General features: G+C 43.6%; 1 protein-coding gene across 2 annotated transcripts in view; it reads left to right on the forward strand.

The window, feature by feature from the left end:
* ZCCHC14 (zinc finger CCHC-type containing 14) overlaps positions 1-18676 on the forward strand; it is a 53217-nt gene that overhangs the window by 29295 nt on the left and 5246 nt on the right. Inside the window, exons 1-11 of one of the 2 annotated variants that reach the window (XM_027646432.1) lie at positions 5332-5610; positions 7615-7688; positions 10284-10355; positions 10546-10655; positions 12667-12761; positions 12856-12910; positions 13393-13666; positions 15032-15123; positions 16165-16292; positions 16640-16780; positions 16851-18320. In XM_027646432.1, coding sequence (XP_027502233.1) covers positions 5559-5610; positions 7615-7688; positions 10284-10355; positions 10546-10655; positions 12667-12761; positions 12856-12910; positions 13393-13666; positions 15032-15123; positions 16165-16292; positions 16640-16780; positions 16851-18320 — 2563 coding nt within the window. In that variant the 5' untranslated portion in view covers positions 5332-5558. Of the gene's footprint in view, positions 1-5331; positions 5611-7614; positions 7689-10283; positions 10356-10545; positions 10656-12666; positions 12762-12855; positions 12911-13392; positions 13667-15031; positions 15124-16164; positions 16293-16639; positions 16781-16850; positions 18321-18676 lie in introns of those variants that run through there. The other variant, XM_027646431.1, reaches the window with a different exon arrangement.

Here is an 18676-nt window from a genome sequence, read left to right on the forward strand (position 1 = left end):
AGCAGACACCATGGAAAAGCTGTTGTCTGCTCGTCCACTTCTAGTTTTAAGAGATACCAGCAGAAAACTGGATGGTGGATTCTGTTATGAGGCTGAACTGAGTCTGAATGAGTCAAATATACCTTAAACTTGAGTTGTCTTCCTTTTTCACCACAAAAAAGAAAAAAAGAGAGAAGATGATCAACTTGGCAAACTCTTAAGAGAGCTAAAGGTCAAAAAGTGGGAATGCAGGGAGCAGCAAGTGCTTGGTGACTTCCAGCCAGTGGTTCCTGGGTTATGTCCTGTGACAGACCCTGTTCCATCAGCTTCAGGCACAGGAGTGGGGGAGAACTGAGGCCCCTTTGTGTCCTCTGCTAAATTTCCCCTCCTTTGTTTCTCTAAATGAGAACTGTGATGGGGATTAGTCCTGTCTCCTGTGTCTGTGTCAGCCAGGCAGGATGAGTTCCTGCAGGACACTTGGCTTAAGGAGTTCAGTAATCAGAAAATGACTCTCCAGTGCATGTGTGGCTTCTTTGCAAGTGTGTTCCCAGGATTTTTGTCCTGCTGTGGTCATTGCTAAGTTTCATAAGTGTAGCAATCCTTTGATTTCCTGGATGGATCAGGATTTGGGGAGTATTTGAAGATATCTGATGTGGTATAAGCAAGAATAAGCAAAGATCTTACTGTGCTTTCATAGCAACCACCTTTCCCACTTTTGTTGGGAGGGGGAGGTAAATGCAGTATAACTTAAATATTTTTACATCTAAATATTTTTTTTTTAATTTAAAGATTCAATTTAAGTATTTCTTAATGAGCAGCGGGTTTATATTTGCATAAACGATTTGGGATCACTTAAATGTCCTAATTATGCCTGTTCACACAATGTTTTCTCAATCCATAAACACTGTACTATGTGAAAACAGGTTAATATCTTAATAAATTACCCTGCTGTGTCTGGAGAGTTCTGAGATGTCACTTCTCCTCACTACTCATAAAATAACTAAAGGTCATTCTTACATGACAACTCAATGCACTGAACTGCAGAGAGAATTGCTTCATCCTTTCCTATACTTCACCTTTTCTAGAAGTAGTAAAATAAGATGATTTTCAAAAAGAAACACTTATTTCTTTACCTGTTTTCCCTCACTTTTAAGGGAATATTCAAAGTAGTTCTTGATGCTCTTGAGTGGGAGCATTTTCCCCTTTAGTATCTCTGTAGACAAGCTCACAGCTTGTAAATAAAGTTCAGTTTGCCTCTGATAACCTTTTAATTGATGCACTTAAATTTAAGAATGTATTTGATGTTCTCTTCCCCCCTCCCAGCAGTTTCTGTACCTACAAACATCCCACACCAGAGTACCTCCTGTTTTCCACCATTTGAACTCTGGCCCATCGATATTTTGATGCAGATTAGATACCACTGAAAAGGGAGTCGTTTGTGCAGGAGTTAATGTGTCATGAAACAAGCCAAGGTGTGTTTTTGTTGGTTGTGGAATAGAGCAGAGTTCAAGTTGAATGGTTTCAGTGTCATCCTGTCAGAATTTGGTGATTCAGAACCTGCTGGGTCCGAGTTTGGAAGTTCGAAGGGAGGCTTTGGGACAGTCAGTGAAATCTTTCTCTGAAGTGATCTCAGGGACAGATCAACAGTGCCTTGGCTTTAATGACAAAACTATTACAAAATACTGTCATTCTGTGGCTTGTTGAAAGGAGTTTTAGTAAATAAACGTGAGGCTGACTTGATTTGAGGTCCTGGGACATCATCCTTGGAGGTGTCCAAGGAACAACTGGACGTGGCACTCAGTGCCCTGGGCTGGGTGACAAGGTGGGGATCAGGCACAGTTAGACTCCATGAGCTTGGAGGTCTTTTCCAACCTCAGTGATCCTGTGACAGCACTAACACCAAGCTCCTGGCACCCTGAAAGGTGCTGCTCAATACCTGAGTAATTTAGATCTCAGTTCTCACTAATCTGCTTATCTTACAGACTGAAAACCTAGTATTTGATTCAAGTTTTCTTCAAGCCTTCAGTATTCCAGTTAAATTTCAGTTTTGAAAATTAGGAGACAGGGAAATGAAATTTAGTTGATGAGAAAACTTAGTCCTTATGTGTTTGTACAGAAGAGGTTCAATATGTGTGCCAGGAAGAAGAGGCTATCTGTTTTTTTCATTCCCCATCACAGCCTGGATAAAAAGCTTTAGAAAGATTAGAAAAGTGAAAGCAGGAAGTTTTCTGCAAAACAGCCAAAAACCCCTCTTAAGCTGATGCTTATAAGCAGTTGAAAAACCAACGAACCAAAAAAACCACAAACCCCCTTTAATTTCTTGTGTTTTGTTGCCATGAATATGTTTTGCATGTAGCAAATGGACTGGTTTTTGTTTTCCTTCCCTTCTGCCTGTATGTATGGGAATATAAATACTGGGGGGTTCACTGAGAGACTTTGAGGGTTTTTGTTCTCAATTTTTGGCATCACCTTTGCTGTCCAATGGACAACAGTAATTGGGTAATGTTCCTTTTGAAGCATTTCTTTAGCAAAGCAAGAGGAGGTGGCATTGAAAGTGTTGGTGCTGCATTTCTTACCACTTCTGTGTAAACAAGGATGTGGAAAGGATTTTATTAGTTCCTTTTGTTTGACCTTTCCTGCAAAAACTCAGTTACTGTAGCTGTGTTTGGTGCCTGCTTGCATGAAGGCACAACTTCAGGAATGAAAATTAATAAATTAAAGCATCATTTATGATTATGGCTTCCTATAGAACACAAAGTAAAAGATTTTGCTTATGGTTTTTTCCAGATTAAAAATAAATTGCTGCATTTCTGCTGGTTTTGGTCAAGTATTGTGAACCAAGATGTTCAACCCAGTCTCAGAATGCTCAGATTTTACCACTTGAATGCTGGAGATTGGTATTTCCATGCTCCACCCCACACAAACTAAACCTGCATCCAGGGAGCTAATTAAGGAGAACAACTAGCTGGGTGTAGGGTGGTGTTTGTGCTGAAATATTGGATATTAGGGAAGAGGGCTGGGCTACAACCAACACTCCTGATTATCTTGCATCATTTTACTTTTTTCAGGAGGAACACAAAATTCTCAGTGTGGATTGAGAGACTGATTCTATGTAATCCTTTCATTAGGATTGACCCAGAAGTTGTTAAAAGGGGGGTATAAAAAACACAGCATCCAATGGGATATTAAGGAGGCTTCCAAAAATGTCTCTTCTGCTCTTGCCCACATCCAGTGCATGTTCTACCTGATTGGCCAGGAGTACCAAACCCTAAGGGTTTGAATCAGTCTTTTGCTTTATGTAGCTGCTGACTCCTTTTGGGAAGAGGAGTAGATCCAAGGCACTGCTTTTTTGGAGGGAGAGGCAAGAAATCCAGAGGGTCATGAGCAGACGGAAGGAGTTGTGCGTCCTTTCACAGAAGCACTCAAGTGATCAGATGACAAATGCACTAATATCAGCCAAATGGGTGAAAATCCCAGGCTAGAATAGGAAAACAGACCTGAATCAAATGTCTTCAGACTCACTGGATCTGTTTTCCCTGCATGCTTTGGAAGGGGGTGGGGGAGGCACTATTTGAAAAGGAGACAGAGTGGTAGCTGCTCATGGCTGTGATTGCTGGCTGTGCCTTGGACTGGAGTATTCCACATACAGGCTTCCATGCTTGATACTGGACTATGTACAGTTAAAAACTGCATCAAAAAAATCCTTCTCTGGTGTTTAAAAGAAAGCAGCAAATAATAATAACAACAAAATCTTAAGGGATGATGTAAGACACTTGGAGCACGGGGTGTCACAGTCTCACTGGAGCGTCTCCTACAGCACTGAGCTTCTAGAACCCCTTTTGTATCCATCTCTCCCTTTCCTAGGTGATCTCATCCAGCTGTTTCACTTACCTGCTGGAATTTCCTAGATATTTATGGAAAATCTCCATGTCTGCCCCTTTGACAGTGCAGTTCAGGAAGCCCAGCAGTGAGGGAGTCACACACAGACAGCCAAGCACTGCTCCTGGATTGTTTTCCAGGGAAGTTCTGGGAGAGAGGAGCAGACAAAAAGGGTCTTAGGCTCAGAGATCTCGTGTCATGTCCAATACCTTGTCAGGCTGCTGGGATTGGATCCTGCTCCATGCACAACAGCCCCTCCCATGGAGAGCCTGGCTGCAAGTTCCCATTGATTACTTCCAGATCTAAAGTTCAGATTTAAAGTAGCACAAATATGTTGTTCTGGGAATCTCCTGAATTAGAAACATTAACTTTTTTTTTTTGATCCCCTGGGTTGAGAAGTTTGAGTTTTGCTGAATTCAGCATCCTGAAAAGACATCAGTATCAGGTGTCCTTAATTCTGTACAAAGGTTTTCTGCTCATGGACTCATTTATTGGGATATCGGGCAGATACTTTAAACACTTTTCCATGCTTTTGAGAGTAAAAACAGTAAATAAAAAATCTTTTTTATTTTCTTTATAATATTTTAGACAGCAGGTTTAATATCCACTCAGTTGTGCTTGGTGGATGGCACCTTCTTCCAGAGTTTTGAGGATAGATTACTCTGAATAAAGTTAAGCTTCATGATGAGGTTTATTATTCTAACAAAATGAACCAGAAGTTAAGTAACACAAAGATTATGTGAGAGACCACATAACAAAAACATACAACTTGCAAAATTAAACAAGAACTGTAGATTTGGTTAAGCAGATGGTATTTTTCACAGTATTAGCCAGCTGGGAGAAAATTCCTGGAGCACTTTGTATAATATTAGGAATTATCCAGTGCATTGTCCCTAAAGCTGTCACTGTTTCTGCAGCACAGTGAGCTCTGTTTCATGCTCTCGAACAGACCTAATCTTACAAGATTCAGAATTATCCACCTAATGGTTCACTTTGCTAATTACCATGATTTTCCATGGATAAATCCACTGCAGGGGATTTTATTAACTGGGCAAGTTCAGGCCAGAAGTTGAGCATGAAAAGGTCGTGTAACTGTAACACCACAAAATCCATGAGGTGATTTAAGGTTTGTTATTAACCCGCAGAGTAAAACAGGAATAGCTTTATTTTATGTCCATGGCTAATCCAGTTTTGCTCGAATTACTGGAGAGGAAAAATGAATGACTGGAAGAGATGGGATTTGAATCCTGTAGAAATGCCAAATGATAAGAACAGTTGCAGAGAAGTGGTGCTGGATTTGTTATAAACAACAAATGTTGTGTAACACTTGCTGTGTTTTTCAAAACCAGATGTTGCATCAGTTGACACTGGGCTTTCTGCAAGTTATTTGCTCATCCTTCAGCTGTTTCACCAACATTCCCTCTCTCAATACCCACTTTGCACGTTCTTTCTCATTATGAGCAGTATTCAATATATTTTAGCTGTGATCACATTAAAGGGGATTGTGAATTCTCTTAAATAAGAGCACTGAGGTAGATTTTTTTCTTTAAATGAGCCTTATGGATGTTAAAATCTTCATGTTAAAGTCTTCATGGCACATTGTGTAGATGGCTCAGCAGTATGTGGTGTGCAGATTTACTCCTGTGGTGCTCAGCATGTGGTGTAAAATCATTTCAGAAGCGTGAGAGGAACCCACTGAAATGTTTAAGAGGAACAAGTCTCTACAAAATGCAGAATATGCAGGAGAAAGTAGTAAGTAATGAATTGCCATTATTCATAAGCTCAGGGATTTCTGTAATTGTAATTGGGAATTACATGGAGGAGGAACGTTTGAGGTGATCAGAAGAGGGAAGTTAATTCTGGAAATGTAAAGACAGGCATAGATTTGTTTAGAATTTGGAGGGTCTAAGAATTTTGACTGTGAATAAATAGACTCAAAGAGATTTTTAAGCAGCCAAGACCCAGGCAGTAACATTTTTAAATGAATAGGACCTACTTCGCTTAGGTGAGACCTCACCTGCAGTGCTGCCTCCAGCTCTGGGAATTCCCAGCATAGAAAGGACATGATGCTGCTGGAACGAGTCCAGAGGAGGCCATGGATATGAACCAAGAGCTGGAGCCCCTCTGCTCTGGAGCCAGGCTGGGAGAGCTGGAGGTGTCCAGCCTGAAGAAGAGAAGGATCCAGGGAGTTGTTAGAGCCCCTTCCAGTGCCTAAAGGGACTCCAGGAGAGATGGAGAGGGACTTTGAACAAGGGCCTGGAGGGACAGGACAAGGGGGAATGGCTTCCCACTGCCAGAGTGCAGAGTTAGATGGGATATTGGGAAGAAGTTCTTCCCTGTGAAGGTGGTGAGGCCCTGGCACATGTTGGGCAGAGAAGCTGTGGCTACCCCATCCCTTGAAGTGTCCAAGGCCAGGTTGGATGGGGCTTGGAGCAACTTAGGATAGTGGAAGGTGTCCTAGCCCATGGAACTGGATGAGCTTTGAGATCCCTTCCTATCCAAACCACTCCATGATTCTCTGAGGACACAATAAAACATTTAAAAGGCCACAATAAAACCTTCAGGCCAGGATTGTGTGGAAGCAGAGGGAAATCAAGCCCCACATGGGCAAGAGGGTGGCTCTGGGTGGAGCCTCACTGGGGAACAGGAGATGGGAGGTGGATCAAGCAGTTCCCCATTGCAGTGTTGTCACTGTGACTTTTGCACTGCAGGGTTTTGTCCTGTAGATACAAGGAAGTTCCATGGGATGAACATCAGTTTGAGTCTTACAGGTAACAGGGAGTATAAATAGTCTTGAAAACAGGTAAACAGCTTGTAAACAGTGACTCCCAGAAACAAAATGACAAAGTTCTGGGCTTGGCTTGTTAGAACTGCTCAGTGAAAGCACAGTATACCCAGCATGTGTCTCTTCAGGCACTGGTTGCTCACAGGTAAAGTTCTGGTGACTTTGTTTTGGTATAATTTTACTTTTGAATTTTTTAAACCCATTCCAATTGGCTTTTTATTAGAAAAATTCCGTGTGTCTATCCCCAAGCATGCAGTAAAAAGGCAGGAGAAATTTATAAGGGAAATAGAAAGTTGGCGAAATAATCTTCATAATGTTTTTCGTGGTGGAATTCCTGATCTGAGCATCTTGGGAAGTGAGAGTCTCCAAGAATCCCATCTGTCAGAGATCCGACGGATAAGATTGTCTTTAAAGGCTGTGTGTCACATGACCTGTCCGTCCTTTCAGTCAGATCCCATTTTTACTTACAACTTACTCCAGTCATGGTAATTGAGGCAGAAATTTTCCGTGGAGCTGCGGGCAGGGAGGAGTCAGGATGTCAACACAGCAATGAAACCACACTGAACTTGCAAAACCCGGCCCTGAGGACATGGAGGCTTTTCCTTCATTTCCCTCGGAGGGATGTTGTTTGCTCCGGGATGTTCCTGAGATAATTCTATGTGTGTGTGCAGTTTGTTATTACAGCAGTGGGTGTTGTGATAATGCCATGAGGACATAACTTTGCATTGACTGTATTATTTGGGTTGTAACTGGTTGAAGTGAAGCTTTGCCAAGGCTGGAAGTGGAAGCAGCATGGAATGGTGGGACCAACCTCCCTGTCCAAGGGAGGAGGCTGGAGCTGGGCACCCAGAGCACCATCATAGGTCATCAGATGCTCTCAAAGCAAGCCCTGGCACTGCCCAAGAGCCATCACTCCTGCCTGCATTTGGGAATATCCTCCTCATTCTTCTTCTCTCTTTGTTTTTTCGTAGTGAGTGTTGAAAAAGTGGAATTAAAGGGACTGGCACACAAGAAGAATGAGAGAAATGTTGAGTATTCCTTTGAGGTGAGTTTGGTTTTCTTTGCTATGAAAGAAGGGAGGATAATATTTAAGGAGGAGTTAAGGAAATTCTCAGATTTTATTGTTAGATCCCAGAAATTGCTCCCTTGGGAGTTTTTAATCCATTAGTTGAAAGTTATAAATGGCTGTTTATGAGCATTATGGATGATGCCAAGATTGGTAGGTGGAGACTGGTAAAAAAATATTCACTCTCAATGCAGCAGGTTGTGGCAAAGTGTATATTTAGAGAGAAATATCACACTTACAGAATGGTTATCCATATCCATTCTTCTGCTGGAATGCAGAAATTAGAGAGAATTTAGGTCTTAATCTGGACAAAGGAGAACGTAGGCTCTTAGGGCACAGTTGCACACATGGAAAGTGGCAGGATGGGAGCCTTTGGCACATGGTTTGGGCCTTGTGGGTTCCAAAAGAGGTGCTGGAGAGTACAGAAAGGCTTTGGAAATTCTTCAGGGCTTGAGGAAAATGTTGTGTAGCAGGAGAGATAAAGAACTTGACTGGAAGGTGACTTTCAGTATCGCATAAAAGCCTTTTCAAAGGGAATAAAAATACTTTGCAGCAAGGGGGACGTTAATGCAGCACAAAAGGCATGACAGGAACTGTTGTCTGAAAACTGAAGCCAGACTAATTCCGAGTGGAAGTGAGAGCAGTGCCTGTGGAATGAGTGTGGTTCACCACACGCCGCGAGCAGAAGTGGCTTCCCCCCGGTTTGACGCAGCTTTTGGAGGGTCTGTCACTGCTCCCAGTTCCGGTGCAGGGATGACTTCACCCCATGGAACCTTGTGGAAAGGGCAGGGATGGTGTCTGGGTGCTGTTTTCCCCATCCACTTGGAATTACATATTCCAAAATTCAGAATGCACAGCCCAGAAAACATTTTTGCTTTGTTTAATGAGGCACCGGAGCCAAACGGTGGGTGAGAAAAGGAGAACCCGAAAGGAACCAAGCAGGAGAACCTCAGTTATCCCCACCTTTCACCAAAAAGAACAAGTTACTCACTCCCAGCCAAGACAGAACATCAGCTCAGCATCTGTTGGGATGTTGACAGCATTAACCTCTGCAGGACTTGATTCATGGAGAATGTCTTGGATTTCCTGAATCCCACAATTGTTCCAAATGTCATCGATATTAGAAAGGATTTTTCCAAGGGGTTTTCAAAATCTCTATGAAGTCTGCAGTTGTCTCCACTCCAGTTAGGATCTCGTGAAAGTTCTTTTCCTATTACAAATTTTTCTAAAAATACCAGAATTTACTGTAACCAGTGTTTCACTCCACAGCTGGTCACTGAAAGAACAGCACAGGGTTCAGCTGAGCTAATAAATTACAGTTTGCTGGGTTAAAAACCCAACTATTAAATGTTTTGTTCTTGGGAATATGAGGTCAATGGATAGAGCAGTGTAGTGTTTGCACTGCTATTGTTCCCTGCATTTACAGTTCACATTATTGTTTTATAAACATTGAAAATTCAAGTTAGCAATACATAAGTCATAAGAAATGTTGAGTTATTACAAAACCTTCAAAAGAAAGAGAAATTTCTCCATATTTTTGAAATGTCTCATGGATTTGAAAAAATATTCATTTATCACAAGCTTTAAGAAAACAAACAGCCCACAAACTCTGTAAAATCAGACAGTGCTCAAGTTTTCTTTCTTCTTTTCTTTTTTTCCTCTTTTTTTTTGGTGTAACAGCTCTGCCGAGAGGAAATTCCTCCCTTATGTAATATATTTTGAAATCCTCTCCTCTCACCAGTCATTTTGGCAGCTTTTCTGATGGCTGGAAAAACTTTGTGTATGTTTTCAGTTGTCATTGAAACTAATGTCATGTGAGAGGATGGTCTGTGATCCCGAAACACTTACACCCTGCTCCATCCCCTATGGAACTGCTGAGGATCCAGATGCCTCCAATGGATATTTTGAGTCTGAAGGGACTTATCACTGGCCTGTCTCACATTGATATTTTTCACGCCAAGAAATCCTGAGTTTTAGCTCAGCTAAACTCCATCTCCCAAGAAATAAATGCCTCTTCATCCAAGGATATCGTGAGTTGTATGTATGGGAAGAGATGCTGAATATTCCCTTTCTCTAGGGCATGGACAAGATGGAGTATGGAGCAGGAGCTCCAGGTTTCATTTCTAAGGTTTTGCCTTTTTTTGCAGGGATATGCTGCCATTTCCAGCTTCCCATGGCATATGGAGTTGATTAATTAGGAATAGGCAGCGTTGTGCTGTGGGGAGTCGTTCCTGTTGCACAGCAGATTCTAAAAACCAGCTGTTTTCTTTAACAATAATGAGGAAAAAAAATTCCATTACTTAGTGGTCTGTTGCTTAATGCTGCATGTCTGCAGTGTGTAAGGGCTGAGTAAACTATGAGGTGCTTTTCCAAGCATTCACAGTAGTTGTTAAGTGTAACAATGGCAAGAGGGAGGGCTGATAAAAGTTCCTTGTGCACAAAAAAAGAGTTTCCTTATTGATGTCACCCCTTAAAAACTTTCTTCAGGCTCTGGGGGATGTTTTATACCAATTATTGATGTTTTGGAACCAAACTTAAATCAATTACTAAACCAAGTCCTTCTTGCTCCCCAAGGTCCTGTGGTCTGATTCTTCAGTGACGTTGGTAACCAAATCTTCTGCTGAAGTGACTGAATTTATTTCAAAGGTAAAGATGAGATGGAAAGTACTTCAAAAATAGATGTTTTATCCCTGTATGGAATTTTGTTTAATGACATTTTTCAAAATGTACCGAGATAATACAGATTGAGTTTTATCAAATATTTGCTGTTCCTTGGATCTCACAGAAATAACAGGTCTTCTTTTCACTTATTATTTGTAATATCCTCTATCTTCAGCTGTCTCAGCTGTATCCAGAAGAAAACTTGGAGAAATTTATTCCTTGCCTAGCTGGTCCAGATTCATTTTACCTGGAACGGAACCACATGGACCTGGAATCGGACCTGAGGTATGCTGGGATATTTATTGCTGAGGGGTTTTTATCTTGGTACTTGGCTTCTTTCACCAAAAAAAACAGGAAATAGAAATATTATCTTCATATTTTAAATTACTCTCAAGAAATTAGAGCCTGATTCTAAGCTTAATTTCTTGCTGTTAATTCCAGCACACAGCAATTTTTCAGGAATTCTTTCTTCAGAAGTACAGATGGTAGTAATATTCTGTATTAAGTTTCCTGGAGAATTGATATTTCCTCGTTCCTTGTTAAAAACAAATAGAGGATCATTGGCTTTGCAAAAAGTTTGGTTTGGACTCAAAAATAACCAGAATTGCTTAAAAAAACCCTCACAAAAATAAGGAAGAAATAGTAGCCTGAATATTCATCCATCTGTGTTGAGGGATTGATTGTGGGGATTTTCCCCCATTACCCTTTCACGGAGCTTTTTATTGTTTCAGTTGGTTTAGGTTGTCATGTTTATTTTACTTTAATTTAAAAAAGGTGGATATATATTTATATATTATAGTCATTGAATTTTTGGAAGCCTTTCACAGTTTTTTTGAATCCTTGACTTGTACCTTCTCAAATTATCACAAACCACCTGGCCATTATCTAACGTAAAACAGTATTTTAAATATCATAATCTGTGACAGATCACATCAGTTCTCTTTCTAAATACTAGCATGATTTTCCTGGGAAAATTGGAGGGACTTAAATTATTTTCAGCTACTGCTGCATGTACCTACGCAAAATGAGATTATTGTAATATTAATATTATTATAGTAATAAGTGACATTTTAAAATATTAATTAACTTTATTAGAGCTTCTACTTAACACCTCTTTTCCCTAAGCCAAGGCAGACTGCTGGCAGTCCACAGTGGATATTGGTTTTCCATAGTCAGCAGCCAGCAGGTGCATGCCTGGATTATTTTTCATGGCAAATAGTGTTCCCATTTCCAGCAGTCCTTACTGTGCTCTGAGGATCAGAGCCTGCTGAGGGGAAATTTGGGAGAGAGAGAGGGAATGTGTGTGGCTGCTGTTTAGGCAGCAACAGTCTCTACAAATCTGGGTTAATGGAGCAGATCCTGCATTCCTGCAGCACAGGCTGCAGCTTTGGAGCAGGGAAAGAAGCTGCCCTGAAGTGCTGAATTTTTGTAAAATTCAGGAATCGACTGTGGTTTTTCAAGCTGAAAGCACCTGTGGGTGTGTAGTTGCAAAGATTCAGGGGATTGGCATTTTTTCATAGAATCGTGGACTGGTTTGGGTCAGAAGGGACCTCAAAGCTCATCTAATTCCAACAGCCCTGCCATGGGCAGGGACACCTTCCACTATCCCAGGTTGCTCCAAGCCCTGTCCAACCTGGCCTTGGACACTTCCAGGGATCCAGGGGGAGCCACGGCTTCTCTGGGCAACCTGTGCCAGGGCCTCCCCACCCTCACAGGGAAGGATTTCTTCCTACTATCCAATCTAAACATGCTGTCCTTCAGTGGGAAGCCATTCCCTCTTGTCCACAATCCCTCTCCAGCTCTCCTGGAGCGGGATTGGGCACTGAAATGCTGCTATAAGGTCTCTTTTCCCTCAAAAGAGGCCCAGCAATCCCAGGGAAAATGTGACATAAGTTTTTCCCTACATTGCCAGACTCTGCATCTGCTGTTTATCTCCAAGAGGAGAAAATTCAATAACAGATCCATTTATATTTTATATTCTACATGAATTTGAAAGGAAATTTTCAAGTTTATATATGAACATTTTCTGCCTTGAAAGTGTTCAGGGTTCCTAAATGAGGAAACACTAAACAGAGTGAAAGCAGCACGAAGATAACATGGTTGGTATTAAGGATAAGAGTATCCATAAGTTTCCAGTCTACTTTGACTCAGAAGTTCATGGGGTGTTTTAGCTTCTAAATTTCAAATCCAGTTTCAAAATGTCCTGTCCAGTGTGCAATCCTGATGGATTTGTGAGGCAGCTGCCAGTCAGATCTCACAGAACAGGGGGGTTTGTTTGCTTTTTTTGCCCACGCAGGTACTTGGCACCATTCCCTTCCCATGTGGTGAAAAACGACCACGTCAGGAAGTTCTTCAGCACTTCATCTCCCTCCCAGCAACTCCAGAGCTCAAGTGAGTTTAAATAAAGTTTTTTTAAAATGAGTTTTTTGTACTGCTGTGCCTTTCATGAACTGATGCCATTTGTAACTCTGGTCCTTGTCTCTAGATCCTGGCAACTCCTCCCTGTATAAAGTAGGAACTACACTGGGAACATCTGGAAGGTGAAATATTTATCTTGTTTACCACACTCATTCTCTCAAGAGGCAATTTTCATTTTCTCCAACCAAGACACCCAAAAAATTTTAATCCAGACCCCTGCAAGGAACCAATATTGTGGCTTCTTTTGCCGCTTCCACATGGAAAAACTAAAAATTTCCACAGGATTATATTTGGGCTCCTTTACTTCTTTTTAATAATGCAAAGCTGAACCACACCATTCTCTCTAAATATTTGTTAAATCACAGAGAGGTAAAAGAATATAAAATATCTGTGATTATTGAAGGAAAACTGCTGAAGCTGAAGATCAGCTTTGCTCTGCCAGACCTGCCGTGTTTTTAGTGTGCCATGGAACAGGGTGGGTGCAAACCTTGGATCCCAAGGGGCAGTTTTTACCAGAATCCCTATTCCTGTGACCGCAGCAGCTGAACTCTGGGTGACACAGATTATCCAAAGTGCTAAATCCAGTCCTGTTCCCGTTTTTCAGACCTATCTGTGGAGTAGCTGGAATTCAGTCCTCACAGAACCACGTCCAGCACTCGGCCGCTGCTCCTGTTGCTCTGCCCCACTGCTCCCACTCCGGAGGCGCCGGCTCCTCGCTGGCCTATCGCTCCCAGATGGACACCTCCTCCTCATCCATGCTGATGTCTTCCAGCCCACAGACCCCCCAGACACAGGAGCAAAACGGGATCCTAGACTGGCTCAGGAAACTGCGCTTGCACAAGTATTATCCTGTCTTCAAACAGCTCACCATGGAGAAGGTAGGGCAGGAAATCAGGGAAAGGCAGCCAGCTTTTAAATTATCCTGAGGTTCTCTAGGCTGGAAACATCTGCATTGAGAATCACTTGAGTTTTTGGCACGTGCTGAGAAGGTTTTCACTCCCTTAAAGCAATTGATGAAAACCTTCTTTCTGTTTTCACTGTGTTGTATCTGGGCTGGGGTTGTCCGACAGCTGCCGCCCGTTCCAGGATCCCACACTGAATGCGTGGAGATCCAGCTTGGATGCTTCCTTAGGAGTTCTGCTGGGGCTCCCTGGTCATCCCTTTGATGTGCAGGAGACAGCTAAATTTGTTGATTATTTTTATTTCTGCTTCTTGATTGATTTTTCTCCCAAAATATTTGGTTATCCTTAATTCTAAAAAATAGATTCACACAGACTTGTGGCGTGAATGTGTGTGTGTGTGTGTGTGAGAGTGGGTTTTGTTTGCTGCAGAAATTCTCGTGGAAAAATCGTCTCTTATGTATTTGCATTGTAGGAATCAAAAATAATACTTGTGTGTGCTGGGTTTCATCTAAACAGAGTATTTTACAGCATTTCCTCAGCTCCATCGGGGAAATTCCTTGTCCTCTGGTTTTTTTGCCTCGAGCGCCCTCCAGTGGCTTGGCTTGAGCCAGGGAGGGCTTTGTGCTGGTTATAGGATATTTTATGCATTTAATTCTGATCTCTTCCCAGAGTCTTCTGATTTGATTTTCTTCATTATATGAAGGGGAATATATAGGGGTTTTTTCTTTAATAAAGTAGCAAAACTGCATATTCTAGTATGTTTTTAAAAAACTATTATTGTTATTATTATCCATGCTTTCCTAGCTTTTGGTTTTAATTCCATTACAATACAAATGTCTATATTTTGTTTTCATATTCTGTCTCTATATGTTATTATAAAATTTATTGGAGTATTATAAATTATTAAATCTTTTGGAGTAAATTTTCCAAATAGACTGATGAGACAACTGTACTTTGTGGTAAGTGACACAACTAGGAAAACTGAAGTGATTTTCTAAGAGAAACAGATGCTTAAATGCATAGATAGCACAAAGGTCTATTTTAATTTAATTCTCTTTTAATACATACACGAGTGTATGTATTGTGACTGGTTCATCTTTATTGTGACTGGTTCATAGAAGCACATACCTAATTACATTTCATCTACAGATGTTCTTTTTTTCATGCCAGTCCCCCACACTTTTATTTTACACAGATTCTATAATTGAAAACTGGAGTAGAGGGTTGCTTTGAGTTAACTATGTTTAAAAATGGCTTTAAAGTTGCCTTTTGGAATTACTTCTCATTGAAAATACGAATATTTCAGGCTGTAAAACTAAGCACATGTTTTTTCTTTCCAAGTTTCTGAGTCTTACTGAGGAAGATCTGAATAAGTTTGAGTCCCTCACCATGGGAGCAAAGAAGAAGCTCAAGACCCAGTTGGAGTTGGAGAAGTAAGTGAGGGCTGGGGGAACCCTCTTTTTAAGGACATAAAATATTGAATGCAAGTTTTACTGTTTTACAGACCACAAAACCACCAGGATCCCCACATGTTGATATGGATGCTTTTATCTTCCTTCCTATGCAGTTACTTTGAAAAACTCTTGAAAAGGGAACTTAAGAGATAATATTTAGTACTTCCTGTTGTACTGCTGCCTCTTCAGGGTTGTGATAAGGATAACCAGTTGTTTAAATAATCTACAAAAGATATATATTGTTGGTTAGGTTTTTTTAAACTTGTATCACAGATATTGTAAAGGCCACGTAGATTTTGGGCTTCCCATCCACCTGAGGCTGATGGGAGCTGTAGGATTTGCAATCCCAGGGGATGCACAGTCAAAATCAGGGTGCCCAGCAGGACTTTTTGCTCATAGGAACTGATGTGGATGGAGCACAGCTACTTTGGGAGCTGCCTCAGTGTCCCACAGTGACCTCTGGCAGCTGTCACAGCCCTTTGGGGAAACCGATACAACAACTTGTCCTGGTTTCTACAACTCCACTTAGAGGGAGGTGTTTATTCTGAAGCTACCACAGTTTCTTAAAAAGCAATTACAAATCCAAATCCAGGCCTGTTTATCAAAGCTCTGTGACAGCATTTTTCAGCAGTCTTTAGTTTTTTCAGAGTGTGTTTGGAAAATGAAAACTTGGGACTGTGTTTGGCTTCTCTTTGGGTTTGGTGTGCACGGCTGGGTTTGGGATGTGCTGATATAACATGTGATGGAATTTTAGAATTTAGTCACCCTTTGGTGATGTTTTACCCTGTACAAATAAGAGCATTATTGTTGTAATCAGATGGCAGATAGTCCAAACCACACTGCTGGCAGTTATGATGAGGATTGATGTGATTTCCAAATGTTTCCATTTGAAATGAGCATAACATTCAGTGGATTGTTTAATGAGCTCTGTGGGCTTCGTTTTCATTCAGAAATGGATTTATTTATCGTTGTGCTTTAGCCAGTTTCTTTTTCTTCATACTTTTCTCCATCTCCCCATAGAGAAAAATCTGAGAAACGGTGCCTAAACCCCTCAACACCTTCGTCAGTGACCAGCAGTGGGGTGGCAAGGGTTCCCCCCACTTCCCACGTGGGGCCTATCCAGAGTATCCGAGGCAACCATGCTGCAGGTAAGAGGAGTAGAGGACACTGCTGTGCTCTCGGGGCTCAGCTGTCCATGCACAAGATCAAGCTCCTTCTTGTGCTGCTTTTCCACCGAGCTGTACCTTCCAAAATGCCTTTGGCTTAATAGGGAGCAAGCAAAAAGTCCGGTTTTCATGAATATGGAGGGCAATAAAAAGTAGTTCCCTCTTCATGGCTCCTGTGGGAATGGCCAATGCTCTGGTCAGACTGTTCTGCCTCCCTGTGTGTCCCTGTAAATCCTGAGCATCCCTCTGTGTTGGTGTCCCGGGACAGCTGTCACGAGGTCCTCTCCAGTGGGTGTTACCCCTCGTGTTCCCACTCCCTTTCCCTGCAGAGCTGCGAGTGGATGTGGACCAACCAGCCCACCCCCTGCCCCGGGAGGGCAGCTCCTCCGAGTACTCCAGCTCCTCCTCCAGCCCCATGGGGATCCAGACGCGGGAGGAGAGCTCGGACAGCGCCGAGGAGAACGAGAGACGTAAGCAGAGCCCCCCAGCGCGGTGCCCGTGCCCTGCCCAGGGCTGCTCTCACAGCTCTTGTGTCCCCAGGGCTGGAGATCCACCTGGACGGCTCTGAGAAGGAGAAGCCGGTGATGCTGCTGAACCATTTCCCCTCGAGCTCCGCCCGCCCCACGGCCCAGGTCCTGCCCGTGCAGAACGACGCCGGCTCCAGCCCGTCCAGCCACCACGCCCTGCCCATGCAGATGATGGCAGCGGCCCCCACACACATCCCACCCATCCGAATGCTCAGCTCCGTGCACAAATCTGACCGTGGCAGCTCAGACATGAAGCTGCTGTCGTCATCTGTGCACTCGCTTTTGTCTTTGGAAGAAAGGAATAAAGTTCCTTCTGGATCGAGGGGCAGCATAAAGATGGAAAAGAGCTTTGGGAATACAGTGGTCGATGTCATGTCTGCGTCTTCTCCCCACCAGCCCCTGCAGGTGCTGTCAGGGGCCACTGAGAGCAGCTCACCCACCTCCACCATGAACTTTGGGCCTCGAACCAAAGTCGTCCACGCTTCCAGTCTGGACAGAGTGATCAAACCAGCTCAGCAGCCAGGACTCATAGTGGAAACGAGCACTGCTGCCACGGTAACATCCAGCACAGTCTTCCACGTGGCTCGTCCACCCATCAAACTCCTGGTGTCTTCGTCTCTTCCTACCGACTCTGCCATGGCTGGACAGACTTCCTGCTCCAGTAATATGCAAATCACGGTGTCCCCTGCAATAATCAACCCCCGGACTGCTCTGTACACAGCCAACACCAAAGTTGCCTTTTCTGCCATGAGCAGCGTGCCCGTGGCGCCCATGCAGGGCAGCTTCTGCGCCAACAGCAACGCGGCCTCCTCCAACAGCCACCCGTCCCCGTCCTTCGCCACCATGGCCAACCTGCCCAGCTGCCCCGCGCCCAGCTCCAGCCCCACGCTCTCCTCCGTCGCCGACAACAACTTCTACAGCAGCAGCAGCAGCAGTAGCAGCAGCAGCAGCAGCAGCAGCGGATCTGCGGGAAGCATCCCGGTCCCCAACCAGAACCACCACCACCACCACCACCAGCAGCCGCCGCCGCAGCCGCCCGGGTGCATGGTGTGCAGCTCCTGCGGCTGCAGCGGCAACTGCGGCTCCAGCGGCATGACCGTCAGCTACGCCAACTACTTCCAGCACCCCTTTTCAGGACCTTCCATGTTTACTTTCCCCTTCCTGCCCTTCAACCCCCTGTGTAGCAACGGCTACATCAACACGCAGCAGTACAACAGCAGCACCACGTTCCCCGTGGTGCACACGGCCTACAACAGCGGCCTGGCCCCCGACTCCGTCATGGCCGGACAGTCCACCTTCGCCGTGCCCCCCATGCAGAACTTTATGGCGGGGACGGCCGGGGTGTACCAGGCACAGGGAATGATGGGCAACGGCAATGGTTCGAGCCACAAAAAAAACGGGAACCTCTCCTGTTACAACTGCGGGGCCAGTGGGCACAGAGCTCAGGACTGCAAACAGCCGCCCATGGATTTCAACAGACAAGGTGAAGGCAGGGTGTGGGTCGCACAGAGAGGGGGATTTGGCCATAGGAGTGGGGCGTGAGGGGTTCTGATGGCACCTTGAAATTTCTGACTTGAGTAAAAAAATGTTGTTATTGAAAGCTGATGATGATCTGAGCTGTACTTGCTAAAGGTGCGACTGAATTTTGGGCAGACCCATCAGGGCTTGTTAAAACCCCGGGTACTGTGGGGGGGTTCCACCCGTTTTTGGGAAGGAGAGAAGCATCCAGGGAGGAGGAGGGAGGGAGCTGCTGTGGACAGGTTGCAGCAGAATTGTTGCTCCTGTCATCCCCAGGTCAGCTTTGGTTATAATTGCAAGTTCCCCTGGAATTTTACAAAC

Source organism: Corapipo altera, unplaced genomic scaffold, assembly GCF_003945725.1.
Source record: "Corapipo altera isolate COAL_440 unplaced genomic scaffold, ASM394572v1 62, whole genome shotgun sequence".
In the NCBI taxonomy this organism is placed as follows: Eukaryota; Metazoa; Chordata; class Aves; order Passeriformes; family Pipridae; genus Corapipo; species Corapipo altera.